The 26,120-nt window shown below is 39.0% G+C and overlaps 1 protein-coding gene across 5 annotated transcripts in view; it reads left to right on the top strand.

The window, feature by feature from the left end:
- The first annotated feature begins 7,765 nt into the window (after positions 1-7,765).
- Positions 7,766-26,120, top strand: part of GPR89A (G protein-coupled receptor 89A) — a 55,159-nt gene continuing 36,804 nt past the window's right edge. For 2 of the 5 annotated variants that reach the window (XM_082367661.1, XM_082367662.1), the window contains exons 1-5: positions 7,774-7,994; positions 15,648-15,707; positions 17,179-17,282; positions 23,110-23,216; positions 24,158-24,259. In XM_082367661.1, the coding sequence (XP_082223787.1) occupies positions 7,953-7,994; positions 15,648-15,707; positions 17,179-17,282; positions 23,110-23,216; positions 24,158-24,259 (415 nt within the window). In that variant the 5' untranslated portion in view covers positions 7,774-7,952. Of the gene's footprint in view, positions 7,995-15,647; positions 15,708-17,178; positions 17,283-23,109; positions 23,217-24,157; positions 24,260-26,120 lie in introns of all 5 variants that reach the window. The other 3 variants (XM_082367659.1, XM_082367658.1, XM_082367660.1) reach the window with 2 other exon arrangements.

Here is a 26,120-nt window from a genome sequence, read left to right as displayed (position 1 = left end):
TGTTCAGCTTTTCTAATTCATCTAAGTTTTCCAAATGTATTTTTCTATCTTTCTCATTTGCTACAGTTGTCATCTCCACACTGGCTAGATCTGTAGATGGAACAAAGAACAAGGCACCTCCGGAATTGAGTTAGGCTAATAAAACCAACAGAAAATGGATGAGATCAAATAAACACAAGTGAGCTAAACCAGCAGAATATAATGTAACAACAACAACAACAAAAACCCCAATTACATCTTTAAGGCAGACATTATGACAAGGGACATTCTTATGACATTACAACAAATAGGGACATCTCTAATGTCTCTCAGACTGGAACCTCAACTTTCTCCAATTTCTTTTTTTCATGATTGTATCAGAATGAAGCAATAATTTCCAGGACAACTCTATCTTTCATGAATTACAGACTATTTGTCCTCCCTTTAAATATTTTTTATATACTTATCCAGTAGTCAAAGACCCTTCTTGACTTGTAAAAAATCCTGTTGACCTAATTACTGTGTCTAGTTAGGTCCTATACATAGACCGGGACAGATGAGATTCTCATCTTTACAGATGAGTAACAGACAAGGAAAACAACAACAAAGAGACAGCTAACAGCCTAGAATCTATGAAAGGTATAGGAGACATGAGAAGAAAACAGCGGTCGCCAAAAGTAAAAGAATAGAATAATTTCAAAAGATATTTACTTAAGAAAACAAAAATAATCTTGAAATCTATTTTATGCTCTCAAAAAGATGTAAAGAAAACCTGGGCTCTATAAAACAAGAGATGAAACAGAAGATAATAAGATAACAAACTGAATTGGAAAAGGAGCTGGCAGAGTTAGCAAACAGTGTCATGGCAGAATTTAAGAAGAATAAAGAGCAGAATTAACAGCACATAAAGCCAAATCAGTTTTGTAAAGTGTCAACATCAGAAATTCTCCCATAATGCCAAGGGGAAGAACAAAGAGATGAAAGTTATCGGAGAGGAGATAAACGATATGGAGAGAAGGCAATAGAAATCCAATACATAGGTATTGTTTCTCCTGAAGGAGAGTCAGGACAAGAGAACCACAGTCATCAGAGACATAATGGGAGGAAACTTCCTTGAGCTGATAAAAGACCTGAAACCACAAATTGGAAGGAATTCACCATGTACCCAGAAAAAAAACCTAGATAAATTGTGATTTGCAAGTATAAAGAGATAATTCTACAATTTTAGAAATATAAGAAACAACTCCTGCTGTGGTTTGTGTACTGCTAATGAACAGTTAAGTTTTCACATTCTTGCCCAGTTGTGAACATAGACTAGGATCACACCCTGTCAAAAGGAGCTGAGGCTTCCTGTGAAGAAAATATATATTTCAATGTATAATCCTGGAAAGGGAAAGATCTTGGTTGAGAAAAGAGGACTTGGAAGGTGAGCCTAAAATAGGAAGAAGAGGGAATTCCTTTCTCTGCCTGACCCTCATTCTCTTAATCCTGGAATCCAAAGAGTTCCAATGTGCTCAATATGCTTCCAACAGATAAAGGAACAATGGCATGTGCCATATAGAAGCAAGTCAGGGACTAAATTAGGGAGTTAGTGATTTAGTACTTGTCAAGATCAGAGAACATTACCTGGCTCATAGTAAGCACTTGGCAAGTATTAGCTATTATCATTATCATAAATATTATTTCTATGTGATTAATTACTGTCATTTAGTATAGTGTTATTATTAAATGATACACCTTAGACTCAACTGGGATACAGAGATTTGAGAGAAGGGTTTGTGCACTTGGTCTAGAGGGATAAGAAGGAGAAATCTCCCCTCTCTCTCAGAGACCACTGTTGGCCATGGGTATTAGTGATAGCTCTAAAGGAAAAGAGAAGCTAGGGTGAAGACAAGAAAGCAAAACCCTTGGCTCTCAATTGTAGCCATCTCATCCCTCCCAGTGTGGAGTTAGTCCCTCCAGAGACAACTTTGATTAACAGGATATTTATTAAGTTAGCTACAAAGGAAGAAAATATCAGGCTGGCTTCATTCTTCTCCATAACATATTGAATTTCAGAAAAGAACATCTGTAAAATATTGAGGATGAAAAGTTTAAGCCAGGAACCCCACAACAAGCCAAATGGCATTCATGAGTAAAGGCAATTGAAAGGCATTCTCAATTATGCCCAAACTCAAAATTCCTGCAAACCCTTCTTTAAAGAAAAAGTTATCTCATGATTCACTCAAGCCAAAAGAGAAAGAATTTTTAAAAAGAATTTAAGAAGGCCAAGTATGAAAGAGGCTGGTGATGAATACTGAAGACATTAAACATAAAATGAATTAAATGTAACTGTAGTAAGAATAGCTACAAAACAGAATACAAATGTCATAAATAATTCTTAACACATAGTAATTTTTTAAAAGTAAGGCTTAAAATCCCAGGTTATACCAACATAAACTTGGGAACTGTGTGAGGTGGAAGGAGTAAGGGAGAAGGAGAAATATGAGGAAGTAGAGTGTCCTGATATTTTTTTACTTACAAAGATATTATTTTATTCTCTATTTTAGCAGTTAGAAAAATATAGGGTTGCATGTGTTATTTTAAAATAAAGTGTATGCCTTCCAAAGTACCAGGGGAAAAAATTAAGGAACACAAAATCCATACAGAAAAAAAGAGAGAACAGAAAAAAAGAAAAATTAACAACAGACACACAAAACAAGAAGGCAGAATCATTAAACCAAACCAAATATTTATTTGTATTGATATAAAATAGAACATGGAACAAAGACAGTATGGATCATTTTGCACTGAAAAATATGGCATCTATAAGAAACCCTCAGAAATACAAGGAGATATAGACAGAAAAATAGTAGTAGTTAGAGACTTTAACATGCCTCCTTCAGTTCTTGACAAATAAATAGAACACGAAAATATAGAGGACCTGAATATAATTTACAAGTCCGACTTAGTGGATATGTAACAGAATGTTAAATGGAATATTTCATGTGTCTTAGAGTTTCAGCCAAGGCTGCAAAACCAAGGACCATGAATGCTCAGTGCCTATACATTCTGAAGAGTGAAACAAAGCAAAAACGATCCAGAACTGCTATTAAAAAAAAAAAAAGTGGCCCCCCAAATGGTCTTGCAACCCTTAATCCACCATCTACTCCAGATTATTTAAGAGAATGATTAGGTTTAATTGCGAGGGCATTCTTTGAAGAGATTGGTCGGATGAAAATAAAGTGCTGCAATGTTTCCCCTCCCGTCCCCTCCAAATACGGGTTCAAGGTAAACCTCTGAGATTTTTCTGGGAAACACTTGCTTGGAGGGAAGCCTGACATCTTACTAGCCACCTACTAATCTTCAGAAGTTTGCAGGCCCACCTCAGGCTGCCACAGGAGCCAACCTTGGAGGAGCTAATGTGTGTGGCCCCAGATCTGCTGAGTCACAGACATGGTGACTGCCCAGGGAAACTTGAGGGCTTGGGTAAGTGTTTCTTGTGGGCCAAAGTCTTCACCACATGATTATTTTATTACAGGAAACAAACAAAAACAAAAACAAAAAAAAAGCATACTGGTTAAATAAATCATGGCATAATCACATGATTGGAATTATTGAATCAATGAAAAATGTAAGATCTTTGGCATGAGAAAATATGTTCATGATTTATTTCTAAGTGGAAAAAGTATATAACAAAATATCATGCTCATTGTATCCATTGTGGGAAAAATGAAAAAGTATACCTGCACAAGTGTGGGCATATAACAGAGTAACCAAGAATAAGACTGAATATCTCAGCCTTTGGAAATATGCCAGGATTGAGCTCCTTGGTAGTTGTCATTCCGAAGTCCTGATGGTAAATCACAATCCGGTGAGAAAGGCGGGGGCTTCTCTAAAATGAGGGAATGTTCTTGCTGTCATCCAGAGAAGTTAGTCCTGGAGCAGGAAGTGGTGGGGAGATAAGGAAAGTTTTCTGCTCTGCGCAGGCCCAGAGGACAGGAAACCCAAATTTAAGTGTGGAGAAGTTCACAACAGTTCTTATGGGAAGAGCATGCACATCTTTTACCTTTTTTTCGTGAATTCCAATTTATATTCAATTTTAAATTTCCTCTCTATATATTCTTCCCTTTTATTCACAAATTACATGGATCAAATTAACTCTGCATTATAATTATATTAATAAGGAATCCCCAAATTAGCTTTAATAAATGATGAAAGAGTTAATGTTATATATTTTAAATAATGCCTCTGAGTCTTTCCAAATTTGGCAGATATACAATCATCAGTCTTTTCAGTCCAACAGGAATAATTGGCAACCAGAAATTTTAAATATACGTTTAAACAGAGTAATAATGAAGGAAAACTGTGAATGTAAATTCATTATAATAATAATGAGTAGGGGCTTCCCTGGTGGCACAGTGGTTAAGAATCCACCTGCCAATGCAGGGGACACGGGTTCAAGCCCTGGTCCGGGAAGATCCCACATACCGTGGAGCAACTAAGCCCGTGCGCCACAGCTACTGAGCCCGCGTGCCACAACTACTAAAGTCCGCGTGCCTAGAGTCCGTGCTCCACAGCAAGAGAATCCACCGCAATGAGAAGCCCGCGCACCGCAACGAAGAGTAGCCCCCGCTCGCCGCAACTAGAGAAAGCCCGCGCGCAGCAACGAAGACCCAACACAGCCAAAAATAAAATAAATTAATTTAAAAAACACACACACAAGAAACACTCTGGCCCTCGGTCCCCTTTCTCCAGGCAAATCAGAGCTGACCTTTCCCCATTCTAGAAGGGCTTTGAGGTGGGAAGCAGAGTCTCACAACGAGTCCTCCAGTTCTGTCAGTGTGTATGGAAGCTGTTAAAAATGCAGATTCCTGGGAGCCACCCTCAGAAATCCTAAGTCCATAGGTCTACCTTAGGGCGTATGAATCTACATTTTAAACAAGCTTCCCAAGCAGTTACAGCACCACGCTTTGAGAAAACTGCACCTATACACTTTTTAGGTACCAAGTATAGATGCTGTCCATGGGACCACTGGGAAGGAAGTGCCTCTTCTCTGAATATTTGGGGTTTCCTGGCCAGCCTACCTTGGTGGATTACTGGGGTATAGAGTGGGGTTCAAGGTCTCAGTGAACCTGACATAGCAAGGAAAGCTACATGGTAGGATGGCAATACATGGAGGGAGACAACTGGAGTAGGAGGCCATGGAATTGGTGATGTCATATATCTCAAAAGATCCTAAACGTACAACTGCATGTGAACCTACTACTATATCACAAGAAAAAGTTTAAAAAGAAAATTCCTAACAGAAGTCGTCCAGCCACTGGCATGGGCAGGAGAAGAGGTGCTAGGATGTTTCCCAAGGATCTAGTGTTCGTGTCAGCTCCTGGGCTCAGTCTTTTGTATTGATTTGGAGGAAGAGGGGAATATAGTTAGCTGTCAGGATGTGGATGGTGCTGGACGGTGTGAGAAGATAGGTGCTGTAGCTGCTATGAAAAAGAGTGCAAAAAATTGATGTGAACAAACACTGGTCCAAGGGACACAGATTGGTCATGTTGTCAGCAGACTCTTTAAGAGTAGATTTATGTGGCTGTCTGGCTGTCAATCTCCAGATGAATGGTAAACAATGGCCAGCAACTATGAACATGAACTATTTTGGAAACCATGTTTGGAAAATGGATACAAACAGGGGGCTCAGTTAGAGCCCAGGTGGCTTGACAGTCCATGGAGGAAGAAGCAGATCTCACTGTTGAACAGGACTGCAGCAGCTAGAGTGAATTGGGAGAACAGTACTGAGGTAAGGGAAAGAGGACAAGCCATCTTGGTGACGGAATCCACCACCACCAGGAAAGAGACCTGCTTTGAAAGGACGGTCAATTGGACGTTAATCTAGTGTGAAGGTTTTCTGGAGACATTCCATCAAAAGCAGGGGGCAGTGGTTCTTTGGGTCACCCATGCCTGTCCTTGACCTGGACACAGTTGTTAACAATAGGGAGAATCCTGAATGGTGTCTTTCAAAGTTTTACGCAGCCCTGGGGCCAATGAGATTGCATACCTTTTTCTGCTGCCAGATTCATTGAGACCCTGATCCCCACCATGCACTCCAGTAAGCCACCAAGGTAAACTGTTTGCCTTGATAGGCTAACCCAGCATTCTGCACTATCACACAGTCTTGATAGATGACAGTCTAACTCATCATATGCCTATACAGATGCTACTGGTTCCCTGATAGATGTAGCCAGGGACACAAAGTTCTCTGGTTTAAGACTCTCCCTTAGTAGGGCTGCCTCCACTGCTCCCTGGCCTTCGGGATTGGGGATTGGACATCTGATCGGTAGTTTGTGCTGCTTAGTATGAGTAGAGTTCAAGTCTAGGAAAGAAAGACACATTCCCTTGTGTGTAATAAATCTGAGTCTCAGTTACTCAGATTGTAGTAATCTAAGCACTCTGGTTGAAGATGCAGTTCCACTCAAGGCTGTGCTTCCAGTATTGACTGCAGCCTTGAATCCCACACTGGGTGATTGCCCTCAGCTGGAGCCGGCTTCAGGACAAGACTACAGGGACTACAAGGAATAGGTAGAGTCCTGGTGGGAAAGGATAAGCCCTACAGCAGTGCATTAAGCCTTCATGCAATGAGTATTGAATGGATGAAGTAGTGATTCAGTCTACATGTGAGCAATTCCAACATGGGTTGAGGGGGTGGGGGGAGATTATTTCCTAAAATAACTCATCTTCAGACTCTTAAAGAATTATTCCTTGTTTTGAATTAAATCTATCTTCATTTAACTTCCAGTCCTTTGTCCTACAAATATCTCTTGGGGCCATATCAAGTCTATCCATTCTTTCAAATGAAGACTGCTGTCAATGTTCCTGAGTCTTCTTTCTTCGATTCCTTTCATCAGTCCTCACCTGGTGACTCACCTCTGAGCATTCTCCAATACATCTACTTGCCTCTTAAAAGCGTGGTAAAAGAATGCAATACTCCAGGTGTGGTCTGATGGGCATCAAGTACAATGAGATGGATCACTCCCTTGTTAAAGATGGTGTGCTTTTATTGTTGTTATCACATCAGAAATTTACTGGGTTAGCTATATTTGCTAAAACCTGCCTTTCCACTCTTCCCTCTTTATGCAGTTGTTTGTGGAGCCAAGAATAAGTTGTAACATCTAGAACACAATGCCTGATTTACGGTCTAACTCATTTTTTTTTAATGGTCTAACTCAATATAATAATAATCATTATTATTAACTTCATCTTATTAGCTATGACCATTATAAAATAAAATTACCACTTAAAATGTTGGCTCAGGCCCCACCTCCTTTAGCCTCAGAAATAGAAATGCTACCTGCAAGGTGCTTTTTTTTTTTTTTAATATTTATTTGTTTTTGGCTGCGTTGGGTCTTTGTTGCTGTGCGCGGGCTTTCTCTCTCGTTGCAGTGAGTGGGGGCGGGCTACTCTTCGCTGCGGTGCGCGGGCTTCTCATTGCGGTGGCTTTTCTTGTTACGGACCACGGGCTTCAGAGCACAGCCTTAGTAGTTGTGGTGCACGGGCTTAGCTGCTTCGCAGCATGTGGGATCTTCCTGGACTAGGGCTCAAACCCGTGGCCCCTGCATTGGCAGGTGGATTCTTAACCACTGTGCCATCAGGGAAGCCCAATACATGTGCTTTTGAATTTTCAGACCACATTGTTGTATCCCGCCCCTTTTAGCCAGGCCACCTCTAATTAAGCCCCGCCCCCAGAGCGGCCCCTCCCTGGCCCCGCCCCTAGCCCTCAGCTCCTCAGCACCCGCCCACTCCTAGCCCGAGGCGGGAAACGCTGGACGTAGCTGCTGATTGGCTGGTTGGGGCGCAGCTTGATGGCGTCGGGCTGGCGAGCAGAGGTCCTGGCAGTGGCCCGCTGGCGACGGCTGCCGGTGTGAGGGGGCCCGTGGTCAGAGCGTGCTGTGGCCTCGGGGAGTGGGAAGTGGAGGCACGAGCCCTCCTTATACTTCGCCATGAGTTTCCTGATCGACTCCAGCATCATGATTACCTCCCAGGTGAGCCACGGCGTTCCGCCCCAGGACCCCTCAGCCTCCCTTTCCCGAGTCGTCTGCTCCGGGCCTCAGCGATGCGGGCTGGCCCGGGGTCTCGGTCTTCTCGCCCGCGGCCAGTACCCGCCTCACCCGTGCCCAGAGCTCGGGGAGGGTGTGGGATTTGCTGCGTCCGGTTCCCTGCCGCCTAGCTGTCAGGAGGCGTCCTGCGGCGGTCCGCGCCCCCCGCCCAGCTTCCATTCCTCCTCACCCCACCCCACCCCCAGGTTTTCCGTCCACTTTTGAGAGAGGTCAGGTGGCCTTAGCGCTCAGAGCGGGTGCCATGAGAAGGGAGCTGACCCCAAAGTGCCCCGAAGCTCTGGACTGCGCCGCTGATTCATGGATTAGGGAAGAGTGTGGTTCCGGGCGCGGAGGGCTCGACTCGCCAATCCCTGCTGGCTCCTGGGGACACGTGAGGGCTTTGCTGGTTTAGCTGTCAAATCCTGAATCAGGATGCGGAGAAATTTGCCGCCGTCACTTCAGAGATCTAATAAGTATCAGGTTTCGTTTGTACAGTAGCACCTCCATCCTTCATCCTCTATTTGCTGCCCACGCTTTCGGATCTTTTTCTAACCCTCTTTCCTTCCCGATTGGCCACCTTCATTCATTCGTACAGTCAGCAAACTTTTATCAAGCATTATATAAAGTTCTGAGGATACAAACCTAAAATAAGACACTGACTTGTCCCTGCTCTATAGAAACTTCGTCTAGTGAGCCTTTTGCTTTTACCATGTCAGTTCGTTGAGTTACTCTGTTTTATTTTCTTCACAGCATTTATCATAGCACTGATATCATTTATGTATTTGTTTATGAATTTATTTTTTGAGATAAATTCTTCATAGCCCTATCCTCCCTCCAAGTGCGAGCACTCAATAAATATTTGTTGGCCAACTGTTAAAATTTGTAGAAGCTCAGACCTACCTAATTACTGATCTTGCCTCTACCACCTCCCCCCCCCCCATTTTTCCAGTAATTTAAAGTATTCTTTCTTAATTGTTCTTTTTTTTCAAGTGGCACATGACAGAAACAGTTCCTTCTGGGGGTGTAAAGTAAACTAAATCTTAGGGGGGGGGTTTCTGTTTTTGTATTGCTTTATCCTAATGCTTCTGTCTTCGGAGTGGAGCATTGTCCTTGTTTCTTGAAAACCTTTTATTAAAACATTTTAGAGAGCATGAAACAAGGAACATCCTGATATGATAAATTCTTTGTTTTTAAAATTACCATTCTTTATAAGTTTTCATAACTATAGTTTTTATTGGCTGCATAATATTCAAATGCATCAATGTACAAAAATCTGGACATGTAATTCTCTTGCTTTTCTAACTTTTCCAAGGCTTCCTGTTGCCCTTTATGACAACTCCGGGTTATTTTTAGCCTTAGTACCAACTCAAGAAAAATGACAATATTTAAGTAGCATTTTTTTCACTCAGAATAAAAATAAGAATGTCATGAGGAAATTGGCGTTACATTATAACCACTAAGATGGTTATAACCATTTTTAACGTGGATATAATTGATTGACAAGTTGAACCAAGAAAGTGGCTTTCTGGTCTCGTATGCCATATAATACTTTAACTTTCACACACGCATTCACATGCAATATTAAATTTAATTCTCAAACCTGCTCTTTACAAGTGAGGAACTAAGACCCGAAGAATCCTTTGCGTGGAATTGTTCTCTGTCCATATATTTATGTGGCTACTTCATCATCATTTAGGTATCAGTAAAAATGTCACTTTGGGGAGGCTTTACCTGATGCCCTACCCCCAGTCAAGGTAGCCTCCATTCCAGCCACCTTCTGTCTCATGTCCCAGTTTTAGTTCCTTCTTCATATCTATCACTTGTTTGTTTGTGTTTGTTAGATGTAAACTCCATGAGGTCCAGGATACTCTCCGTCTTGTTTCTGCTGTATTCCCCAGCATCTAGATCAGTTTCTGGCACATAGTAGTCCTAGTAAATATTTAATAAAAAGCACCTTTCTGGAGAGGTGTGATTACCTTAGAAGCACCTTCCCCTCATTTTTCCTGTTTTCTATGAACTGAAAGATTTATTTGAAACGAAATCTGAAATCAGAGGTCACATATTGAAGCTGGTCTGCCTCAGGCAACATCCTGGTGTAGAGATTGTCACAGGATAAAGTTCACATCCTTAATGTGGCTTATGGGGTCTCTTATGATGAGACCCAGCTCTTACCTCTTCACGTCAGCCTTGGCCCTCACCATTTCTCACTTCAATTTATAACACACTAGCCTTACTAAACTTCTTTTCGTTCCTTAACCTGGCCATGCTACTACCATGCCTCCGGGTTTCCACCAGTCTGTTCTCTTTCTGGACCTTTTCCCCATATCCCTCCACTTCTTTCTCCTGGCTAACTCCTATTCAGCCTTCAGATCTCAACATGGATATCCAAAAAACCTCTTCCAGACTGGACTAGACGTCCCTTTACATGTTTTCCTAGTACCCTTTGCCCACTTCACTTATAACAGCACTATCACATTGTTTCGTAATTACTTGTCTATCTCCTCCATAGATTATAAACTCCTTAAGGCAGTGTCCATGCTCTCTGGTTTGCCATTCTACCCCTAGGACCTGGCACATATTAGACACTAATAAATATTTGTTAAATAAATAAAAGTGTAAATAAATGATCCAAGAAAGGGATCTTTTCTTGTCAGTTCTTTAATAACTGTCCTGCCAATGGCCATCTATTTTTTTCAAATCTGTAGCTAATTTTCAATGTAGGAGTTATTTTTTGTAAAAGCAACTGTTATCTAACCTCTGTTTTCAGCCTTCTCTACAGTCATAAGACTTATCAGTTCCAAAGTACACTCTTAAGTCCCAAGGTCAAGACTCTGCACAATTTCAGAAATATTCTTTTTGAATAAGAGCTGTGCACTTTCTATTTTATTTGCAAAAATGTTTGAAATCGCTTTTCCCTTTTGCATGCTTTTTAGATCCTCTGTAATCTTGCCAGAATTCATATTAATCTTGGACTTCTTGAATTCTCCTGGTATTTTTTTTCATATTAGTTGTGTAAAACTCTTCCTAAACTTTTCTTCAATGTGAAAGGAGCCCACAATGAAATATAAAGGTATGTATCTTTTTCTCTTTTTCTTCCGTTTCCCACCCCCTCATATAGACTTATCAATTTCACTTGTTTTCTTTTCCTTGTCTAAATCCCATTTCAGAGTGCTCTTAGTGAAATATTTTATTCTTTTTTCATCCATCTCCACCATATACACTACTCCCTAAATTTCTAACTTCTCCACCTGCAGTCATGACTTCAGAAGTCATTTAAATATGGCCTCTAGACTATAAATTTAAATGTCTCCACTGGTAATGATTTATAATAGCCAAAGGATGTCTCAGGTAGTCTAGGGGTATTTTCTCCTAATCTATTCACCCTCTTCCTGTTCTACTCGGTCTGGATTCATGAATCCAAGCTACTTTCTCATACCCTCTTGTTTCTTTACCTACATATAAAAGTCCACACTCAGATCACTGCTATAGTTTGTCTACTACTAACTCAGGGGCCTAAAGGCTACTGTAGAAAATCATACAACTGTGCAGATTGCCAATGCCGTAAGTTTATGGACACCCTTAGCTCACTGAATCGTTTTTTTTCTTGACTTTAATCAGCTGCTTGTTCCCTTCCCCTCACAATTTCTCTGAGTCTTTATCCCTCTTTTCAAAGCTCTCTTTTCCATTTTCGCCTCTCCTACTCTTAGCAGATCACCTTGCCTCCTACTTTATCAACAAAACTGAGGCCAAGAGGTATGAGCTTCTTCTATTTCCTACATCTTAATCTAAGCAGTTATTTATATCCACAACCATTCCCAATTCCTTTCCTCCCATGTGAGAAAATAAGGTGCCCCTTACTCCTGTTTAAGGCGATGTTTTCCACCCGTGCCTTTGATCATGGAGCAGCTTATTGGGAAGTGGTTAAAAGCACAAGCTTTGGAGTCAGCCACCCAGACTTCAGCTTGAATCTTGATTCTGAAACTTACTATAAATGGGTTAACTTCTGTTAAGCCTCAGCCTTCTCTGTAATGAAGACAATCAAACCTACCTTATCTGGTTTTCATGATTAATGAGATTGCAAGGCTAAGCACTTAGAGTTCCTGGAATATACCACATAGTCAGTAAAAGGTAGCTGTTGCTAATAATAATAAATTAATAGCATCATCAACTCACCTCCAGTGTTCTGTCAGTTCCTTCTCATATTTGTTTATCTCTTTACTGCTTTCTTCCCCCTGGCCTGTAAATTTTTCTCTTTACCCCACATTCTTCTTTAGGCTACTCTCTAATGTCTTCTCTCTGTCTCATTCTTGACTGTCCCTTGGGTGATTTGTGCTTATTGTCTCTACTGCCTTACCCGCCGCCGCCCCCCCCACCCCGGGCATCCCTAGCCCACTAGAGTCTGGTTGCTGCCTCCACTCAAACTGTTTTCCCGAAGGTCAGCGTTGACCTCCAAGTTACCAAATCCTTTGAGCATTTTTCAGTCCTGGTACTATTGCCCGTCTCTGCTTCATTTAACACTCCATTAAACTCTATTCCCCTGGTTTCAGGATACCACAGTGTCCTGGTGCCTATTATTTCTCTGACCATTCCTTCTCTGTCTCCTTCCTGGTCTCTTCTTCCCATTCCTTCCCTCTACTGTTTTCTTCTTGGCATATTGCCTTCTTCACTCTATGTACTATTCCTGGATGATCTCATATTCTTTGGTGGTTTCAGCTCTTAGGTGCATCTCAGCCCTACCTTCCTAATCTGTCTTTTATGTCAATTTGGATTGCCCTCAAGCACTTAGCACATCTAAAAGTGAATCCATCATCGTTCTATCTCCCACCCCCATTCCCAAACCTTTGTTTTCTTGCAGTAGTCTTTATGTAAAGTGGGTGGTGTCACTCTTCATCCTGTATCCCAAACTAGTCATCCTTGATTCCTCCCTGCTGATTTTACCTTCTAAGTACTCAGACCTGTTGCCTCCTCTCTGACCACTGATGTCTTAATTCAGGTCTTTATCGTCTCTCATCGGGACTGCTGCAACAACCTCCTATCATGTTTCTTTCTCTACAGTGTTGTTTCCCTCAAATAGCTACCATAGTGCTCTATACAAAATAAACCCAGCCATGTCTTTTCTGTACTTAAATAACTCCTCATCACCTACAGACTATGATCCAAGCTCTTTACAGTGGCCCCCAGGGCTTTCAGTCATTAGTCCTCTGTTCCTCCTCTCTTAGCCTTATTTTTAACCACTTCTTTCTTTGAATTTTATCTTCCAGCAGCACCAAACCGTGTGTAGTTACCAATATATACCATACTATCAGGTTGGCCCAAAAGTTCGTTCGGGTCTTTCCGTAACATCTTATAACATCTTATGGAAAAACTCGAAGGAACTTTTGGGCCAACCCGATATTTCTTACCTTTGTGCCTTTACTCATGCCCTTTGCTGTCTGAAAAGAAAGCCCGGTCCTTCTACCCCCACTACCTGTCTTTTACCTGCCTAATTCTTTTTCATCTTTTAAGAGTGTTTGTTTGTTTAATATTTTAGGGATGGTGGAAACCTTTGAGTGTGTGGTGAATACCTTGGAACCTCTCTCTAGAGAAATGCATACAGCCCCCAAATTTGCACATGATATCAGGTTTTAACCCTAAATTAAAACCTCCTTCATCTAAGGTATTATCGTCCCCAGAAAAATCTGTCCTAACCCCCTGCCAGATTGGTTTAGTCTCCCTCTTTCATATTCTTTTACAATATCATGTGCATGTCTCACATTATAATTATTTAGTGTCTTCGCCACTATACTCTACCTCCTTGAGGGTAGTAACTATCTTACTTATCTTTTTGTCCCCAGCACCTAGCACAGCACATAGAAGTTATTACCAAAAAATTGAGGTTGAATGTTCCTGAAGAACAAAACATCTTTCACTGTGGACCATTTATCCACTCAGCAAACATTTATGGAGAGCCTGCTGTGTGCCAGGTGTTGTGCTGGGTGCTGAAGATACAAAGATTAACAAGACAAACGGGATCCTTAGCCTCACAGAACTTACAGTCTAATGCCTTTTTAAAAAGCGTGTATTTAAATTAGACATTAAAAAACTGTGTGGTGAGAGCTTTGGTAAGGGAAATACAGGGTAGAATAGGATTATATAAAAAGAGCAAGTTACCTGTATTTGGGAGGCCAGAGAAGGCCTTCAAGAGGTAGTAATAATTAAGTTACGATCTGTAGGATAAGTAGGGAGGGGACTGGAGAGAAGTTCCCATCAAAGGATAACATCTGCCAAGGTCTTGGTATGAAAGAATGTTGTATCTAAAAAAGCAAAAGCAGTTCCATGTGGCTGAAAATATGAATTTGGTGGGTAGGAGGGACACAACAAGAGGAGGGGGAGTCTGCTAAACCATGCTCAGAAGTTCACACTTGCTCCTAAAGTCAGTGGGAAGGCATACAAGAATTTGTTTTCTGAAATAATGCCATTTGCAGCAAAGTGGATGGGCCTAGAGATTATCATACTAAGTGAAGTAAGTCAGAAAGAGAAAGACAAATACCATATGATATCACTTATATGTGGAATCTAAAACATGACACAAATGAACTTTTTTATGAAACAGAAACAGACTCACAGACATAGAAAACAAAATTATGGTGACCAAAGGGGAAAAGGGGTGGGGGAGGGATAAATTAGGAGTTTGGGATTAACAGATACAAACTATTATATGTATATAAAGTAAACAGGGTCCTACTGGATAGCACAGGGAACCATATTCAATATTCTGTAATAAGCCATAATGGAAAAGAATATGAAAAAGAATATGTATATATATGTATAACTGAACCATTTTGCTGTACACCAGAAACTAACACACCATTGTAAAGCAACTATAATTTAAAAAAAAAAAAGAATGTTATTCTTCGATAAAGTTCCTAGCCAATATAAGAAGAAAAGAGGAGTTGTGTCAGAGTGTGTGTATGTAGAGAAAGTCCTATTTGCCAGTGGAAAACAAATGAGCTTTAGAACGCTGAACAGAGCTGTCATGTGGCTACTGTCTCTGATGCCAGCTTGAACTAAAACTGACAGAGTGAGATCCTGCAATCTTTTGGCTTTATACTGAGATGGAAACCACTTTAGTGGATTAGGCAAGATGGTGGAGAATCTGAGAAAGGTCCATGAAGGAAAACATATAGAAAATATCACTCTTTCTACTACTTTCCTTTTTAAAAAAAATCTTAAAAAAAACTCCTTTTCCTTGAAGTTGTTTTGTTTTGTTTTTCTAAATACTTGCAAGCAGGAATCATCTGTAAGAAGCAAGTTTCAGTGACTCCTTTTTTATTTGCTAATTTCTCTGGCTCATAAAATGATTATCATAAGATTACAGGAAAAATATATACTTTAATTTTTTGTCTAACTTAAACAAGGATAATTTCAAAAATTGAAGAGCATTTCAACATCTAGTCCCAGTGTTGAGGACTTTAATAAGTAGATCTTATATGGGTGGATGTCGTCTTTAATCTCTGAAATAAGCTATTTAGTTAGGCGACCTTTTATCGTAAAATAGTCTGTAGAAGGCATTTCTCAAAAGATTATGTATATTGACCTTCTATCTTCTTTCTCCTCCAGATACTTTTCTTTGGATTTGGGTGGCTTTTTTTCATGCGACAACTGTTTAAGGACTACGAGGTGAGAAGAGATCATTTTGATTATGCTAGTATTATATGAATTTAGATTGTTTTAAATGAGACAAGAAAAATACCTCCATTAAAGAAAAATCATGTTCGAGAAAGACAAATATCATATGATATCACTTATATGTGAAATCTAAAGAAAATGACACAAGTGAACTTATTTACAAAACAGAAGTAGACTCACAGACGTAGAAAACAAACTCACGGTTACCAAAGGGGAAAGTGGGGGGTTGGGGGGGTAAACTGGGAGTTTGGTTTTAACAGATATACACACTACTATATATAAAGTAGATAAACAACAAAGACCTACTGTAGAGCACAGGGAACTATAGTCAGTATCTTGTAATAACCTATAATGGAAAGGAATCTGAAAACGTGTATATATATATATATATATATATATATATATATATATATATATATATAAATAAATAAATATATATATATATATATATCTGAATCAGCTGTACACCTGAAACATTGTAAATCAGCTATACTTCAATTAAAAACAAAATGAGTTATGCTTGAACTTCCATGACCTGTGATGGTCAAAAAAAAAAAAAGAAAAATCATATTCACTCCCAAGATGGGAAGTTTTTGCCACTATATAATTCTTAAATTGGAGAATATAATTAAGCTTAGTTGATTTTTTTTTTTTTTTAGGCAAGTCGTGTATAGCCCAGAAGCCAGGATCAAGAAATATCATGCCTTAGTCATATCAGTATATATACCAATAGCAGATAGTTATTCCTTGGGAGAGAATTTAACTTATAATGTCTCATAAATGTGCTCATTCATTTGGTATCTGGCCTTCAGTGTTAATTACCAATCCTACATCCTAAGTTAATACCAAATTCTAAGGCTGGTTCGATTCGTATCTTAAGCCTTGAATTCAGAAAGACAACAGCCTACACGGGACATTTCCTAATTAATCTTTCTCATTTAGTAATAAGCTCAATGGTTATGGACAATCTGGGGTCATTTCTAGTATGTTCTCCATTAAACTTCCCCAGGGAGTTTGAGTTGTTGTCTGAAAGAGCCCAGAATTCCAGAGATTCTGTTCTGCTCAATACTTTAAGGCCTCCTTGGGGAGGTTCTAAAACTGGACCAAGGTCTGCAGAATGTTGAAGAAAGCCTTTTAGCACTAACCTGTATATATAAATCTGTAATTTTTTTTTGTCAGTGTGCATCAGGAATTCTAAATGCTACTTCTGACCCTGTCACTTCATCTTCTTGTGCTTTAAATTTTTCATCCACAGGAGGAGGATGATAATAGTGACCCATGAATTAGAAGTACTACCTACTTTCATCTATTTCTTTAGCTCCAGACAAGTTACTGTCATGGCCCTGTTTCTAATAACTTGAGAATTTCCTTAATATAAGTTTTCTGACATGTAACCAGAAGGTTATCAACTCAATATTTCACACAAGGAAATGACTTTTAGTCTCTATTTGACTTTTAACAGGTGCGTCAGTATGTGGTACAGGTGATCTTCTCTGTGACTTTTGCATTTTCTTGCACCATGTTTGAGCTCATCATCTTTGAAATCTTAGGAGTATTGAATAGCAGGTGAGTAAGAGTACTAATTAGCTCTCCTCTTAAAGAGACCTATGTTACTTTCTTTATGGTGGAAGATTTACTGGGATCCCATATCTGAAAAAAATCCACCACGTGGTTAGTCTAGTCTCAGTAACTGTAATAATCATAGCAAATACAGGTCCCTGGCACCTAGTAACTGGCTTGACAAAGATTATGAAATAGCAGGAAAACAAGTCTGAGCATTAGTTCTGAAGTACTAATTGAGACTGAGGCTGTGAGACCCTAGGTCCCAGGCTTCACTCTGAGAAGTTTTATTTTTCTCAGGCTGCTCTCTGATTGAATCCCAGTAAGAGCCCTTCACGTTGTCCTGCTGATTGAAAAATCTCTACCTGAAAAGATCGGAATTTCTCAGAGCTAGTTAAGGGCTTCTATGAAGACTGAACTCCAGTTCTTACTAATCGAGTTAATTTTGTTGATTTCATAGGCATGTTCAAGTCTGATTGAACTTAGAGTGTTCTTTAAAGCATTTTTTAAAAGCAACTCCTGTCCTCCTCCAAATAACAGACCTGTTTAGTTTATTGAACAGTCTATCCAAAATATTTCTTGCTTGTTAAACTGCAAGCTTGAGTTTTTTGGGGGCCCATGTTTGTGTGTAGAGAACATCAGCTATTCTATATAGAATCTTGTACTTTTTTATCACTACATGGAAAAGTCTTTTAAGAATAAAGTGGCATTGTCTCTGTAGTCAGGAGTCAATGCTGAGCTAAGCTGTATAACTCATTATAGACCTCTGATACTTGAGACTTACAGAGAGATTATATTCTCAAATTCCTTTTTTGAGAATCAGAGTTGATAATTATGGTCTCTTGATAGATAAATTAAGAACTTGTAGTATGGGAAAACAGGAATATGTTCTGACTCAGCTGCTTTTAAACTTGTTCTTTAATAATCCAAACCTTTCTTGGATGAGCTAGATACAGATCCTATGACCATTAAGACATGCTAGTTATTAAATTTTATTTAAGAGCCCAGAAATAAACCAAAGCATATACAGTCAACTATTTGACAAGGGAGGCAAGAATACTCAATGGAGAAAAGATAGTCTCTTCAATAAATGATGGTGGGAAAATTGGATATTCACATGTAATAGAATGAAACTTGACCCCTATCTTACATTACTCACAAAAATTAACTCGAAATGGATTAAAGACTTAAATGTGAGACCTGAAACCATGGAACTCCTAGAAGAAAATATAGTAAAAAAACTCCTTGACATGGGTCTTGGTAACGATTTTTTTGGAAATCACACCTAAAGCACAAACAACATCAAAAACAAACAGATGGGACTATATATAACTAAAAAGCTTCTGCACAGCAAAAGGAACCATCAACAAGGTGAAAAGGCAACCTTTGGAATGGGAAAAAACATTTGCAAACCATGTGTCTGATATGGGGTTAATATCCAAAGCATATAAAGGACTCACATAACTCAATAGCAAAAAAACCAAATAATCCAATTTAAAAATGGGCAAAGGACCTGAATAGACATTTTTCCAAAGAAGATTTACAGGCCAACAGGTACATGAAAAAATGCTCAGCATTACCAGTCATTAGGGAGATGCAAATTAAAACCACAATGAAAACAGTAAAACCACACCTCAGATCCGTTAGAGTGGCTACGTCAAAAAGACAAAAGAGGGCTTCCCTGGTGGCACAGTGGTTAAGAATCCGCCTGCCAATGCAGGGGACATGGGTTCAAGCCCTGGTCCAGGAAGATCCCACATGCCATGGAGCAACTAAGCCAGTGCGCCACAACTACTGAGCCTGTGCTCTAGAGCCTGTGAGCCACAACTACTGAGCCTGCATGCCACAACTACTGAAGCCTGTGTGCCTAGAGCTCATGCCCCGCAACAAGAGAAGCCACTGCAATGAGAAGCCCACGCACTGCAATGAAGAGTAGCCCCCTCTCACCGCAACTAGAGAAAGCCCACGCGCAGCAGCAAAGACCCAACACAGCCAAAATAAATAAATAAATAAATTTTTCAAAAATTTTTTTTAAAAGAAGACAAAAGATAACAAATAGTGGTGTGGATGTGGAGAAAAGGGAACCCTTGTGCACTGCTGCTGGGATTGTAAATTGATATAGCCGCCATGGAAAACAGTGTGGAGGCTCCTCAAAAAATTGAAAATAGAACTACCATATGACCCAGCAATTCCACTTCTGGAAATATATCCAAAGGAAATGAAAACACTGATTCAAAAGAGTATCTGCACCCCATGTTCATAGCAACATTATTTACAATAGCCAAGATATGGAAACAACCTAAGTGTCCATCAGAGGATGAATGGATAAAGTGTGGAATGTATATACAATGGAATATTATTCAATCATAAAAAAATGAAGAAATCCTACCATTTGTGACAACATGATGGACCTTGAAGGCATTACGCTAAGTGAAATAAGTCAGACAGAGAAAGACAAATACTGTATGATTTCACTTATATGTGGAACCTAAAAACAAAAATAAGAACACCAAACTCATAGAAAAAGAGATCAGATTGGTAGTTGCGAGAGGTGGGGGGTTTGAGGAGGGGGAATTGGAGGAAGGTGGTCAAAAGGTGCAAATTTCCAGTTATAAGATAAATAAGTTCTAGAACACTGCTGTGTAATATATAGGAGATTTAAGAGAGTAAATCCTAAGAGTTCTTATCACAAGGAGATTTTTTTTCTTGTATCTGTATGAGAGAATGATGTTAACTAAACCTTTTGTAATCATTTCACAGCATATGTAAGTCAAACCATCATTCTAGACACCTTAAGCTTATACAGTGGTCTATGTCAGTTATTTCTCAATAAAACTAGAAAAAAAAATTTATTATCACAACCTGGAAGTTTTACTGATATCTAAGCAGAGGTCAGCAACCTTTCCTGTAAAGAGCCAGATAGTAAATATTTTAGGCTTTGTGGGCCACACCGTTTCTATTGCAACTACTCAGCCCTGCTGTTGTAGAGCCAAAGCAGCCATAGGCAATATGTAATCAAATGGGTGTGACTGTGTTCCAGTAAAACTTCATTTATAAAAACAGGTGCCTGGCTGGCCATAAGTAGTGATCTAAGTAGTGTAGAAAGGACTATGACTCAAATAGTCTAAAACCAAAATTATTGTTTTTGGTAGCTGATGTCCCCCAACTTTTGACTCATTTATAATTAACAATCCCATATAGTAAGACACCTCACTCAGTTACTTGGATTTATATTCCTCAAATAGCTTATCTTAAAGAGTATGGAAGTAGCATTGCTAAAATCTGGTTCTTCTTTAGGTGCTTTTTGGGGGATTGGGTAGGCTGAGACATGTCTTCAGTTATACCTATTTTTTCATACTAACATTTGGTCCTACTATGTAACAGAATTATGGACCGTGATCATATATTATTACCTGTGCATTGACTATTCAGAATACTTTTCAAAGGAAAGTCTTGGACCTGACCAAGAGTATTCTTTTGACTCCTCTCTAAACAGAAGTGGTATAGCCTCCTATTCAAATATGTAATCTTGTTGGTATCCTTAATTTTCTCTAGAGAATGTCACTTTACCCTCAGCTCAAATGACAGTTAAAATATATGGTTTGCTTTTAATTGGCAATATGGATTACACTTGTCATTTCAAACCCACTGCCTCCCAGTATCTTTCAGAAACTTAGCTGAACCACTAAGTATGATTGCCTGGAGGATGTGCATATTGTTTGTTTCTCTAGATGCTCAAAAGTGGGTAGTCCAGATGAGCAAAAGCTGTCAGTTTATCTAAACCAAATGGTATTGGTTCTCTGTAGGGTAGCCTTTACTGAATAGCTCTTTGTTTTATGATTCCTGCCATCTACACTAAGGAGTAAGCAGTAAGAAATAGCCCTCTGAAGCTCATCAGTGTTTCTCTTGAAAGGATGTTGTGAAGAATATTGTTAATTGCCCTCATATTTTCTTCTTTATGAAATCTTTGGAGAAATTTCAATATGATCGTGGTAATAATTCAGTAATAATAAATCAGTAATAATTATGCTTACTTTATGTAATTTGTTTTTCTTACATACACTATGGTTTATCTAACTGATCAATTTTTCTGTTTTACATTGACTATTAGAAAACGTAAAGCTAAATTTATGACCCACCTGTAGCGAGTTTCTAGAACTTTATGGTGAGCATTTTCATAATAACCATCAGGCCTGGCCTGATAGTCTACCTATATTTTGCCACTGTTTTTCCTTCCTTTCTTATTTCCTTATAGATTATTTCATCATCCTGTATTTTATATGTACTCATAAACCACTTAACCTTTTTTGAAACAAGACCTAGTTTTAAGTAAGTTTAAAATCAATAAACTTGACACCATCGAGAAAGTGAACAGATATCCCACAAATTGGAGAAAATTTTCGTAAATCATGAATCTGCTATGGGACTTCTATCTAGAATATATAAAGAACTCTTACAACTCAATAATAGAAAGACAAATATCACAATTAAAAAATGGACAAAGGATCTAAATAGGCATTTCTACAAATAAGATATGCAAATGGACAATAAGCGCATGAAAAGATGCTCAACATCTTTAGCCATCAGGGAAATGCAAATCAAAACCACAGTGTGATACCGCTTGACACCCACTAGGATGGCTATAATCAAAAAGACAATAACAAGTGTTGACGAGGCTGTGGAGAAATTGGAACCCTCATTTGCTATGGGTAAAAGGTAAATGATACAGCCACTTTGCAAAATAATGGCAGCCTTCAAAAAATTAAATATAGAGTTATTATATGACCCAACAATTCCACTCCCTGGTAGATACCTAAAGAGAAATTAAAACATGTCTACACAAAAAACTTCTATATGAATATTTATAGCATTGCTATTCATAATAGCTAAAAAGTAGAACAATCCAAATGTTCACCATCTAATGAATGGATAAACAAAATGTGGTATATTCATACAATGGTATGAATATTATTCAGCCATAAAAAGGAATGAAGTATCGATAGATGCTACACATTGTTGAACCTTGAAAACATTATGCTAAGTTAAAGAAGTCAGTCACAAAAGATCACATATTACATGATTCTGCGTACATGAAATGTCCAGAATATGTTAAGTCCATAGAGACAGAGAGTATATTGGTGGTTTCCTAGGGCTGGGGAGGTTGAAAGGAAAGGGGAGTGATTGCTAATGGGTACTGGGTTTCATCATGGAGTGAGAAAAATGTTCTAAAATTGATTGTAGTGATGGTTGCACAATGATGTGAATATACTAAAAACCATTATAGTGTACAATTTAAACATGTGAATTATGTCTCAATAAATTGTTATAAAAAGAAAAAGCCCTAAAAATATTTTAATCAATAAGTAAAATATATTTTATAAGCAGTAGTAAAAGTGGTCATGCAAATCAGATGTTTTTACTGAGGGTACAGAAGAAGTATTTATGTGTCTTTATAACACATATTATTATTAACATTTATTTTCTTTTAACTCATATTGAAATAGGACTCCCAGTGGTAAGTGAGACAAGTCATTCTACCAATAATATATATTGATAAATGTTATTATACATTGTCTATGAATATAACTAGAGCATTAACATTCTCAATTTAATAAGTAAAATTCTTAGGAGGTTAAGATGGCCATATATACCTTTCAGAACTTTGTATTTTTTAATCTCTATAAATGAGCAGATAGTGACAACCTAGTTGACTAATTAGATGGGATATATTCAGTATTGAGTTCAGAGAGCAAGAGATCCTTTGGAAGACTAAAGAGAGTGAAAGTAGCTGCCCTCTTCCCCTCCTAGTGATATTCTTTGACATTTGTTTCAGCTCCCGTTATTTTCACTGGAAAATGAACCTGTGTGTAATTCTGTTGATCCTGGTTTTCATGGTGCCTTTTTACATTGGCTATTTTATTGTGAGCAACATCCGACTATGTGAGTATTTTACCCTCATGTCAGCACATAAGATGATTATTCTTAGGGATTGAGGCTGTAGAGAGCTTCATTTCTATATTGCTTTCAGTAGCTACTGTTGTTTGAGGGCATCTCATACACAGCATCTTTAAAAGATTGGTACAAAATAAATACTGAATGAATGATTAGGTTATTTGTCCTGCCACAGCTTTATTTGTTTCTACTATAATATCTTTCCTTTCATTTTTCCAATGCAGGGTACTATTTGTACTTTCTGATTTGTACTGGGAATTGTTATTAGTACTTTATCAGAAAATGACCTTTTTCCCCCCTTTAACTGTCATTTTAAAAGACTTCTTGCATTCTTTTTTTAAAATTTATTTATTTATTTATTTTTGGCTGCATTGGGTCTTCGTTGCTGCACGCAGGCTTTCTCTAGTTGCGGGGAGAGAGGGCTACTCTTTGTTGCGGTGCAGGGGCTTCTCATTGCGGTGGCTTCTCTTGTTGCAGAGCACGGACTCTAGGGCGCGCGGGCTTCAGTAGTTGTGGCGCAAGAGCTCAGTAGTTGTGGCTCACGGGCTCTAGAGCACAGGCTCAGTAGTTGTGGTGCACAGGCTTAGTTGCTTTGCAGCATGTGGGATCTTCCTGGACCAGGGCTCAAGCCCGTGTCGCCTGCATTGGCAGGCAGATTCTTAACCACTGCGCCACCAGGGAAGCCCAAGACTTCTTGCATTCTTAAAAAAAAAAAGAAGTCTCCCCTAACTCAACCCATATCTTAATTTCAGCCAAATTTCTCTTATGATGGTAAGAGGTTTAGAAAACAATTTCTAAAACTTATATTGTTCCATCATTCATTTGCCAAGTGAGCAAGCCAGCCAAATATTAATTAGCATGATCCCATAAACTTATGTAGAGAAAGCTCTTTAACATATATCTATTTCACCTTGTCTCCTCTTTCTTAGTGCATAAACAGCGACTGCTTTTTTCCTGTCTCTTATGGTTGACCTTTATGTATTTCTTCTGGAAACTAGGAGATCCATTTCCAATTCTCAGCCCAAAACATGGTGAGTGTATATGTGGTGGGGAGAGGGAAAGTGTTGTTTATAATTTTCTAATTTGAAAAAAATCAATTTTTTAAAACTATTTACTATGGGAAACATAGCAAGTTATTTCTCTAAAAAACGTCTGGTTTTGAACTGAATTTTTCTTTCATCCTAGGAGGTATCAAATGCTGGTTTGGGAACAGATTTCTATCATTTTAGAGCAGGAGTTTTGACTTTAGGTTAGTGAATGAACTTTAAGGGAGTAATGGGTGGAGAAAGGTATCCTTAACTTTAACTTCCTAATATTTTATGCAGAATTATGGGAATGTATTTGTATGTGTATTTGGAAGTGAGGGATCCATAAGCTTTTATGAGATTCCCAAAGGGGTCTGTGACCCAGAAGAAATGGCCCCTGCTTAAGTGATAATAAAGATCGTGTTTAGGGAATGTATGTATTTTGGCAAAGAGCAATGACATAAAACACAATTAGTAGATGAAAAGCTTTTTAGGAGTCAGTGTCTCTCCTCACACAAAAAAGTTCATCTTACATACAAGAACAGGTCATGGACATAGCCCTAATTTCTGTGCTAAAAACAATGAACAAAAATCTCTCACCTAACAAGTTCTTCTAGAACTACTCCAGAAATAAATACTACCCCCAAAAATATATATAAAATAGGACTTCCCTGGTGATGCAGTGGTTAAGAATCCTCCTGCCAAGGCAGGGGACACAGGTTGGATCTCTGGTCCGGGAAGATCCCACATGCTGTGGAGCAACTAAGCCCATGGGCCACAACTACTGAACCTGTGCTCAAGAGCCCGCGAGCTGCAACTACGTAGCCCCCGTGCCTAGAGCCCATGCTCCACAACAAGAGAAGCCACCGCAATGAGAAGCCCGCGCACCGCAATGAAGAGTAGCCCCGTTCACCACAACTAGAGAAAGCCCACACGCAACAACGAAAACCCAACACAGCCAAAAAAAATAAAACAAAAAACAAAACAAAACAAAAAAACCAATTAAATTTCCTATAAAGATTAAAAAAATAGATTAGAGCCTACCTGTAATAAATATACTGGAACTTTCATATACTGGAGCTTTTTTTTAAAAAAATACACATCTTTTCATTTCACTATCCTGCTGTATCTATCAAGGTTCTTGTAGCAGAAAACAGATTCTACTCTAACTAGTTTAAAGCAGAAAGTGATTTATTACAGTGTATTAGGGAGTTAAAAACCATGAAAGTTGTCACCTGCCACTCAGGACATATGATCAGGGACCAGACATTAGAAACTGCTTCAGCTGCTCCAGCTCCCAAGTGTTGTCACCACTCCCACATTATTCACGTCTGTATTTGAGGTCTTACATGGGCAAGTGAATATGATGCAACCTAGGTAACATTCAGAACCTTAGCTTCAAGGAAATCTGGGAAAGAGCTTTTGGCTTTCCAGATTCTAACAGTACAAGAAGACATGCTAGAAAGGCATTGGAATGAATGTTTAATGAACCAGTGTCTTGAATCTGCCATACATACCTCCCATGCGTCCTTCCGAGTCTACTCATTGCCTAGAGCAGGGATTTGGGGGAGAGAGGTTATAAGACTCTCCTGCAGGAGTGTCAGAGGAAATGTGCAGTTTTTAAAAGCATGTGCAACATCATAAATAACTGTATATTTTTAAAACAAAAATAGCTATTTTGAAATTTCACATAACATTAAATAAGTCCCCAAAAGTTAAGAAGCACCAGCATACCAAAAACATTCAAACTCTTATCATGTCATACAAGACTTTCCAAGTCCTGACGACTGCTCTCTTTCTCTATCTGTCCTCCAGTCCTACCAAATTACTTGAAGTTTCTAGAGCTGTTCTATCAGCCTGGACAATG

Source organism: Balaenoptera borealis (genome assembly GCF_965194805.1).
Source record: "Balaenoptera borealis genome assembly, chromosome: 1".
Taxonomy (NCBI): domain Eukaryota; kingdom Metazoa; phylum Chordata; class Mammalia; order Artiodactyla; family Balaenopteridae; genus Balaenoptera; species Balaenoptera borealis.
This window is presented reverse-complemented; position numbering and strand designations above follow the sequence as displayed.